At 34.5% G+C, this 9,889-nt stretch overlaps 1 protein-coding gene across 1 annotated transcript in view; it reads right to left on the bottom strand.

Annotated features, from left to right (window-relative positions):
- The window catches only part of LOC117178587 (photoreceptor-specific nuclear receptor-like), a 100,789-nt gene extending 91,261 nt beyond the window's left edge, over positions 1–9,528 (bottom strand). The window contains exons 1-2 of the mRNA XM_033370014.1: positions 9,432–9,528; positions 8,862–9,245 (exon numbers count right to left, since the gene is read on the bottom strand). Of these exons, the coding sequence (XP_033225905.1) occupies positions 8,862–9,245; positions 9,432–9,528 (481 nt within the window). The remainder of the gene's footprint in view (positions 1–8,861; positions 9,246–9,431) is intronic.
- Positions 9,529–9,889: the final 361 nt, after the last annotated feature.

Raw genomic sequence — 9,889 nt, 5'->3', positions numbered from 1 at the left:
GGAAGCATATTTTCCCAGTAGCAAATGTGTGCTACATCGAATGGGTCAACTCGAGCCTAACCTAGAAATAAATCTAACCTAGCCTAACCTAACATAACCTCATGAAACACAATTAAACTGATTGCGTTGTCTCGTTGTGTTTGCGGTACCGTTTCATTCAGTTTCGGCTTAACCTACATAGAGGTTTAACCTATCCTAACCTAACAAAACCTGACCTACCCTGACCGATTACGCTGACAACGGGAACACTTAAGTTAAGTTGTGTTGCGTTAAGCAAAATTTCGTTAGGTTCTGTTAAGTTAGATACATTTGTAGGTTAAGATCGAGTTAACCTATAAAATATAACACACATTTAACACTGAGAACCGTACGCTTACATAGCTACACGTGTGGTTGAATTTCATTCGGCTAGGTTCGGTTAGGTCAGGTTTTATTAGGTTAGGATAGGTTAAACCTCTATGTAGGTTGAGCCGAAGCTGAATGAAACGGTACCACAAATACAACGAGACAACACAATAAGTTTAATTGTGTTACGAGAAGTTAAGTTAGGTTAGGTTAGGTCAGGTTTTTTTAGGTTAGGATAGGTTTGACCTCTTTGCAGGTTAAGCCCAAGCTGATTCAAACGGTACCGCAAACACAACGAGACAACACAATCAGTTTAATTGTGTTTCGTGAGGTTAGGTTAGGTTAGGATAGGTTAGCTTTATTTCTAGGTTAGGCTCGAGTTTACCCATTCGATGTAGCACACATTTGCTACTGGGAAAATATGCTTCCAGAGCTTTACGTGTAGTTCAATAAATTTCTGTTAATTCATGTAATGTGAGGTCAGGTTCTGTTGGGTAAAGTTATGTTAAATAAGTTGATATCAGGCAAGGGTTGATCCTTCACAGTTGTCGACATTTTTTTGAAGTGAAAATTTGCATCACTGGCATTATTTTGAAATTTATTTGCCTCAGTGCTTGATTTTTCGTCATTTTTTGAGGTTATGGCTCAACCATGACGTGATGTGTGATTTTTGACACCGAATTTGAATTCAGCTCTCCAAAATCCATAGGAATACGTGTGTCTTGTTACCAGATCCGCACACTTTTTTTTTGTGTGGCTCTGTTGTCAGCAATAATTTCCTGGGTTTTCTCTTCTTTTATTTATATAATAAATACTGTCGAATACAAAATTTTATATGAATATTAATTTTATATCTTAATTTAAAAATTGTGTGCAATCAAAAAGATAATTACGCTCGTAAATCCCCGTGTTTGTTTTTTATTAACAAATATGTAGGCGTCCTCATGAAGAGGGCCCTTATGACTGGTATGTAATTACATATAGGATGACATCGCTGGAAGTCACATGTCACCGTGGTATTTCTAAAATTGGAATTTTGATAAACCGCTTTTCGAGAGAAAACAAAATTTAAACTTGGTGAATGCGATTAGCGCACGTGTTACTTTTTCTTCGAACATAAAATATACCAACTTCCAGCTGCTTGTGAGGCATGAGTACAGTGCTAATAAATATGAAGTATAGGTTCAGGTATCAACTCTCACTCAAACCCGAAAATAATGATTTTGACACAGACTTAGAATAACGTTAACATCTCATCAACTAGAACCAACTCTATTCATGTGAGCGCACCCAAATTATACTGAGAATTAATTGACTTTTGAAATTAAAAAGGAAAATTTAATAAGCAATCAAGTTGACCTGAATAAATATGACAAATAAGCAAATAACAGAAGTAAGCATGAGTCAACATTTTTCATCCCCCCTTTTAATAGCAAGAGGAAAAAATTAGAAATAAGGGGGAATGAGCGTAGAAAATCATTTTTAGGACTTTTATTTTTCCATAGATTTGAAGAAAATAAAGTGAATCGAAAGATGGTTTGAGAGCTTGCTAATCTGTTCTCTCCCTTTCGCGGGAACCCTAATCGTCCTAATGATCCGCGGCAAGAAAAACACTGCCGTGCCTAAGCCAACCAAAGCTTCATCCCCTTTCGTGGAGACAACTGGCAACCTCCTACCCCCCAACCCTTCAACCTCACGCCAACTTAACCTAACCAGACCGACTTGGTTCTTCAAACCCTCAAGGGATTACCTTCATCCACCTACCACTTTCCTTTGCCTTATCGCGCGCGTAATTTTCCCCGGCATTCCAAGCGTCCTCTCGAAACATTAGTGCAGAATCTTGAATCCTTCTTCGTTTCATCTGCCATACCATTATTCTCTTCAGATTATGGAATGTAGCTTGCAAACATAAGATCACTGACACTTTTTATATCATTTTATCAGCGTGCGAAATAGGATTGATCCAAAAAGAACATTAGGAATCAAAAAGAGCCTCGTGTGGAAAAGTGACCTTTAAGGTCCCCTATAACTTGTGCAAAATTTGATACAAAATGAAAAATATCCTGGGGGTTTGCAGGGCCATAATGTGTTCAAATAGTATATTGTGCTACAAGTGCAGAAAGGAGGCAGAAATGTGAAGTTTGCTGTTTGAGTCAGGAGCAAATCCAAGGGCCGCTGTGAGCGAGTTGATGGCCTGTTAGACACGCGCCGTATCTAAGCAGAAGACGAGTCGGAAATAGCCCAAAGATGAGCCGATGTAAAGGATGTACTGAAAACTTCACAGGAGTTAAATCTGCCTACTTTTAGCACCTGTTGCAGGGAACTCTCGATTTAAGAAGCAATAAAAAAATTCGGATATTGTAGAAATTTACGGTAAAAATAACAAAAATGACCAAACATTTCCAAATTTTTTTGAAATTTTTGAATATTAGAAACTTGGGAAAATTTAAGGTATTGAAAACTATTTGCAAGAAATCCAAGAATTTTGCAGACATTTTTTAAGTTACTGAAAGTTTCAGGCGTCCAAATATTTCCAAAAATGTTGGTGATTTATGATATTTTATCAATCATTTGTGGTAACTTCACACTTCGAGTTAGTCCAATCAGTATAAACTATCAGTCTGTCAAGTGCAAGTGTCAACTCAGAATAAAGTGCGACTATGATTCCGCCAGCCATGGTTATTAATTTAGAATAGAAATGCACAATTGCATCAGTTAGAAAATTTTATCTTTTTTCCCTCGTGCGCAACTGCAGCAACATTCTGGATAATGGGCCAAATTTGTCAATTATCGAAAAATAATGTTGAGCTTATCAAATCTTTGTCGCACTCCAAATGCTCCTAAAAAAACTGTAAGAACAATTCATCAATAAGGATAGTCAGACTCTAAATTATATCAAGATCTTGACATTTATATTTCTAAAAAAGTCCGCGTAATTTTTGTTTATAAACAAATTTTGAGTGCAAGAAAGCTTTCAGAGGCTCAAAAATAAACTTCTAGAATATATTGTAGTTTTTAAAATAAACAAATACAATTTTTGAATCCACTGTCAAATGTTTTATGAACAATATTAGATAAGAAAAAGGTACAGAGATTTACTACGCATAATGTTTTATTGAAACAAACATTAGGAATCCCCTTAAATAGACGAAAAATGAAATTAATTAACAGTCAATAAAAGTATTTAGATTGCATTGCTTAAAAAAATGTCAATATAGTCTGACTATGAATTGAATATTATAATACATCGTTATAGAGCTACATATAATTTAAGGTGACAACTTACCTCTACCCGGATTATATCAACATATATGCGTAGTATTAGAATCTGAGACTAATCATTTTCTAATAAAGTTAAGAATCTCATAATAATAGATAGAATAATAAAGAATCAATATTTTTTTGGAAAATTAAATAATATCACCCTTCACATATGAAGGACATCGAAATATTCTCAACATCCCGAAGCGACGTTTTCCAAGCCGACGCTTGGCGCATTTTAGTCCCTTATTTACACAGAGTAGTACAGCTTGTAATTTTTTTTTATATGCTCAGGTTTGATTTTTTTTTCGAGTAAACAATACGCTTCATAATTATGAATATTTCTTTAAAATAAATAGTGACTGTCAATATTCCTTTCCTAAACCATAAAAGTCAAACTCTAATTTAAAAACTAACGTAATCAAAGATAGTGGTAGAGAATTTGGCAAATGGACAATAAAATATTTGGTTGAAACAAACAAAATTTTTACTGAGTAAGATTTGGTTGATTAGACTTAAATTTGTGACAAATTTAAATAAATATAATTAATTTTATGAATTCAACGAAAGCATTTCATTGAATAGACGATATATTTGGCGAAAACAAAAAATAGGTTGGAAAATTAATAAAACGAGACCAACTAAAATTTCGGTTGAATACAGCAAATAATTTTTTTCTACTTAACAAAATTTTATTTATTTAAAGAAACTTTTTTCAAATTCACTTAATGCAGTCAAACGAACGATTTTCCCGAAATCTGTTTTGTTTTAAATCACTGTACCATTTTTTGATATTTGCCGAATGAAAAGATTAGTTTTTGCCCATGCTTGGAAAAATTTACATGAAACAATAAATCATTTTTTTTAAGCATTCATTTTTATTTTTTATTCACGCCTAATTTTTGTTTAATATATGCTTCTTGTTGTATTGTAACAAATTGTATACTTGGAATAAATAACATGCTATTTTATTCATAAATGTTGACAAGAAGTTCAAACTGAATTTTAAAAAATGCCAAATTGCTGGAAACATAAATAGATAGATACAGTGGACGGATGACAGAAGGTAGAATATTTATGAAAGTAATGCAAAAAAACGTGCCCGCCAAGCAGGAAAATACCCATCGCGCGCTACGCGCGCGGCTCGTGTGTGTCAGCGCGCCTCAGGCGTGCGAATGTTGGTGCTGGCGCTCAATAATGCACTAATTTGGCGATAATGAATTCTCTTTTTTTCGCACTCGTTTCTGTTCAAAATGTAAATTTTTCTATGCATTACGTTCAAAACTATTATATCAAAAGTTGATTACATTTATTTATGTACCTCGGCCTGGGATTGCTTATTCAGGTATTTCAAATTAAAGTACAAATATTATTTATCATGATTACTTTAATATTTGTTTCTTATTTTGTAATTTTGTAATTTTTTGTTTTCATTGAATTTTATTCTCAGATACCCTGAAAAATTTATCATTTAAATAAATTTATATCATTACAATAAATAATATGCTCTAGTATTGAAAATTAAGTATTTTCATTGTCTTATTTCTATAATTTAAAGAAGTGAACATCCTATCAAAAACTATTTCCTTAATGAACATTTTATTGCAACTCGTGACGTTTTTCCATAAATTGAATGTGTTTACTTTCATTAATATTTTTTATGATTTAAACTAAAAGTACGCATTCCAACGTAAAATGGTTCTAGTAGAAAAATTTGAAGATATAATTTAGGCGAAAATTTCTGACAAATAAAATGTTATTGCAGCCCGTGTGGAAATAGCCCGGGGACTCGCTGGACTAAAATTTATGTCAAAACCCCAGTCGGGGGCTGACTGCGCTCTGATCGGACAAATCTTATGATCGTATATTCAGACGGTAGCTGGCCGAGCGCTGATTGGCAATAATGAAATTGTTGAACTTTGTTTATAACTTAATTACTTTCTCTGATTTCATTAAAAAATGGATGCGTATATCCACATGGATGTTCCACGCGTGAAAATATATTGGGTAAATATCTTTTTCATACCACAAATTTTAAGATTTCATGAATTCAGACTTTCAAACCATGCATTTTATGACAAAAATTCGAAGACAATTTTTTGAAATTCAAACTGTTTTTTTTCAAGAAAAAAGTTCTAAGTTCCATCTTTATGAAAAATTGCAAATGATGAAAAAAAAATTACATTTTACATCAATCTTAAACGTTGTAAAACAGTATAAAACACCTAAAAACCAAACCTTACACGAAAGTCAAAAAACTTTTATCATTAGGAAATTTTCAACGTTCACGATTGAATTTCTGAGTCCCGTCGTTGAAAATTTTAAATATTCATAAAAAATTACATTTCCTGTCATTGTAAGAAGTTGTAAAATAGTCTAAAACGGGAAAAAACAAAATATCATGCAAAGAAAAATTGTAATCGATTTAAATTATTTATTTAAAAAGTATTTTACTGATATTCCTGTTAAAAGTTCGTGTATTTTATATTTACATAACGCCGCATAATAATAAATAATTAGAAAAGGAGTACTTAAAAGTTGGTACTTTAACTTTTCTGAACTGTAGCTTATGAGGATGGCTTTTTCAACGAGTTTCAACTTGTTGGTTTAACGCAGTGGTTAGCACTCCCGACTGCTAGGCGTTAGATTTATGTATAGATATATGTAGGGTCGATACTCCATAACGTTAGAAATTTCATTTTTAATATAATGTTTAAAAATGTAATATATGTATTTACTCTAAACAGGACTATTAATATTTAAAGTCAAAGACTTGCAATCATTTAATATTTATTTTTTAAATCTTTTTTGTCTCTCAAAGACTACGTGAAAATAGTTAATGTTGCCTGTGTGATGAGCGTGTGGAATTTTATATATTAATATGCTCCAATTCTACAGTAAAAAAGAGTCAAATTGATCCCCCAACTCAGTGACAGATGCTCTTCATACAATTGAAACGCGAATTATTTAAATCTAGTAACGCAGCAATTTATCTTGCCCGTCCACGGTCGAAATTCCTGGCCAGCTCCCGGCCAGCGTGACGATGCTGGTCGGATTCTGACCAGAAACCCTGGCCAGCTCCCGACTTACAGCCGGGCTCTCCAGCCGTAGACTGGTCAGCCCCCGACTTAAATTTCCACCCGGGAGCTTGCTTCTTTTTTCAAAAAATGTAATTTGTTTATTTTTTATTTTTTGCGATTAAAACCAAAACTACAAATCTTTAAAAAAATGATTAATAACAAATTTGTAGCTCTTTTGTGGGTGGAGAACTTTAGTATCATTGTTTTATCGCAGCTCACATCGCTTGTGCAAAAAATAAATTCTGTATTTTCAATTTTATTTTTGCCGATTTGAATCGAAAATACGCATCCTAACGTAAAGTAGTTATGAGAAAATTTGTGGATATAATTTAGGTGATAAATTTTCTGTAATTAATTGTTATTGTAGCTTGTGTCGTTTGTCCAAAAATTAAATTTTTTATTTTTAATGTTGTTTTATATGATTAAAATAAAAAATACGCAGCCAATGAAGAAACTTAATCAAGACAAATTTGTAGCACTTTATTAAAGGATCAACTGTGGTTCAGTCATTTTTTTTATAACTTGTGTCATTTGTTGGAACATTTATAATTTTCAATTTTATTTTGTGCGATTAAAGCCAAAACTATGCGTTACATCCAGAAATGAATGGAAAAAAATTTGCAGCTCTTTCCTAGATGAGCAAATTTTTTGCAATTATTTTTTTTCGTAGCTTGTGTCGTTTGTCAAAAATGGTTTTTATATATTTCATGTAATATTTTATTAGTTAAACCCAACCTACGCATCCTATTGGAAAATTATTCATGTAACATTTGCAGCTCTATTTTAGGTGAACAAATTTGGTCTATTTTTTTCGAAGCTTGTCTCGTTTGTCCAAAAATTTAATTTAAACATTTTTAAGTTGTTTTTACAAATAAAACATAAAGTACGCATTGTATTAAAAAGAGAATATAACATATTTTTCGATCTTTTTTGAATACACAATTTTGGCCAATTCATCGATTTTTGTATATTATATAGTTTGAATGCAAAATGGAATTTTTTTTCATTATTTTTTTTGTGCGATCAGAATTTGAGTTTTTGTTTATTCAAAAAAAAGTCAAAAACTTGTTATGATAATCTTGTAAGGTGTTCAAAAATCAAAGTTTCTTTCCTTTTTGACTTTTTTCATATCGTGCATTGTTTGGCTTAAAATGTGCACTTTCGTTTTTTTTTTAATTTTGGAAATGCTATAACTCTTGTAATTTTTTTTATTCATAAGTCAATGTGATAAATTTGTCATATATTTGAGAATTGCAAACAGCCGTTCGTACAATTTTTTAATCTAAAAAGGTGGTCTTAAAAATGTTGACAATGTTCTAACTTTTTGAATTTACTTCCAAAATGGATGGATAACGAACTTGGGTTTCAACTTAGCACACTAAAACAGAATACTAATGGCCAATCCAATCTGTCAATTCTTTCTAAAGTTATCGTGCTTGCAGTCTAAAAATCGGCAGAGACATACGCACGCGCAGTCATACGCACGCGCAGCCACATACACGCACAGAGAGAGAGAGAGACGAGTACATACGTAAAAACCCGTTTTTCGGATTCAGAGGGTCTCCAAACGTGGACATTTTTGCAAAAGTGGGGTGGTCAAATTTTAAACAAATCTGATGCCTTCTCTGATGAAAATGTAAAAATGCAAGGAATTCTGTCTAAAAAGAAATTACTCATAAGCGTAATTTTTATTTCAATCAACGTAATTTGGCTGCTTTTTCTTGGGCACCGAAAATTATATTTAAAAAAATAAATATTAATTGAATATTCTAAAATTCACTTCTGCGTTTTGTAGAAATTTCTTTTATGTACTTTTCTGCAAATTTTCCGTAAAAGGGCGGTAAATGATACGTTTGCAATATGCCAGATCTTTGTTTTCTTCCATATTCACTTTTTGCGGTTAAAAGATTTACGAAATTATTTTTAACCAAGCGAAATTTTGACTGTCCTACAAGCTGTACAGCTTGAGGAGGTAGCAGTAGCTCAATACAAGAACACTAAGTTGCACATTGGTACCTCAAAACTCCATCCACGATAAAAGCATAAGTAATTTCTTCTAACCACTGCAGTGGTCAGTCTGTAACAGCCATCAATAGGCCAATTGATAATAATATCAGTAATGAAGAAATGGAAAAGCATATTAATTTGCAAAAAAACTGTAAACCGTTCACTAACACACTATCAGCATCAGCTCCAACAAACCATCACCTCTATTTCCAAAAATTTCGAAAACCATAAAAACATCTCGCACAATCCACTCGCGTTGGAAGAAATCCGTAAAAAATTTCTCACAAACGAAAACCCTGCCTCGAAGACGAAAAGCCAAACAGAAAATTAAGAACTCTTGACGACTGACCTGTGCCCATCCTCCGCGGCCGATCAAAAGTCGAACATCCCCAGACTGGCAGTCGCTTTCCGGGTGCAGGGTCTCGCAGAGTCCCGGCTGGTTCTCCCTGGTACCCTGGCCGGTCTTGACGTGGCTACCACCGTTGATTCGTGGTGAGTATATGTTGCTCGCATATACGTGAAAAATACATATGTGCGTGCTGGCATCGAAGGCTGCAATCTCCCACACAATCCACAGATATCTGTATGTTAGAACCACTTCCACCTGAGGGGTGGGTGGTTCGTGTATCTGTATGGAATTAGGTTTTCAAACTGCGAGCGGCAGTCGCTTACACTGTGTAGGCAGCGCACACCGACAAGTCGCCGCTGTAACGACACGCGATCCTCAACGTGTAACACCTTGAAGCATGGCACTTGGGGGATGGTTGCCGTCAGGGGGTGGGGCGGTTCGAGATGGTTCGGGACTTGCTGGCCGAGTGGCTGCCGCACTCGTCATCGCGGAGCCTGTTAGTTAGCCAGGGGGGCGGCTCCGAGGCCACGTTGTCAGCTGACTCGGTTTGCGCCACCACTATGTCATTGGTCGACTCCACCCACGTACTCACTTCCCCGTTACAGGGGGTTGTTGGGCGTGGTTAAATCTCAAGTCCCGCCTTCCATCAGAGAGGAATCCCAAGGATTCTCCTTACTTCTCTCGACCAGGGATCCGACCAACCACCACGAGCATAAAACCGATGTCGATCTTCTGTCTTCATCATCTACCCTTCAGCACTATGGTATTCGCTTTGTATTCTGTACGTATAGCATATCAGGGAGGGATGAGGACGATGTTAAGGGGTAAGAGGATTCGCGGCTGATAT

The sequence above is a fragment of the Belonocnema kinseyi genome, chromosome 8, assembly GCF_010883055.1.
Source record: "Belonocnema kinseyi isolate 2016_QV_RU_SX_M_011 chromosome 8, B_treatae_v1, whole genome shotgun sequence".
Lineage (NCBI taxonomy): Eukaryota > Metazoa > Arthropoda > Insecta > Hymenoptera > Cynipidae > Belonocnema > Belonocnema kinseyi.
Note: the sequence above shows the minus strand (reverse complement) of the source record. Positions and strands in the feature narration are given on the sequence as shown.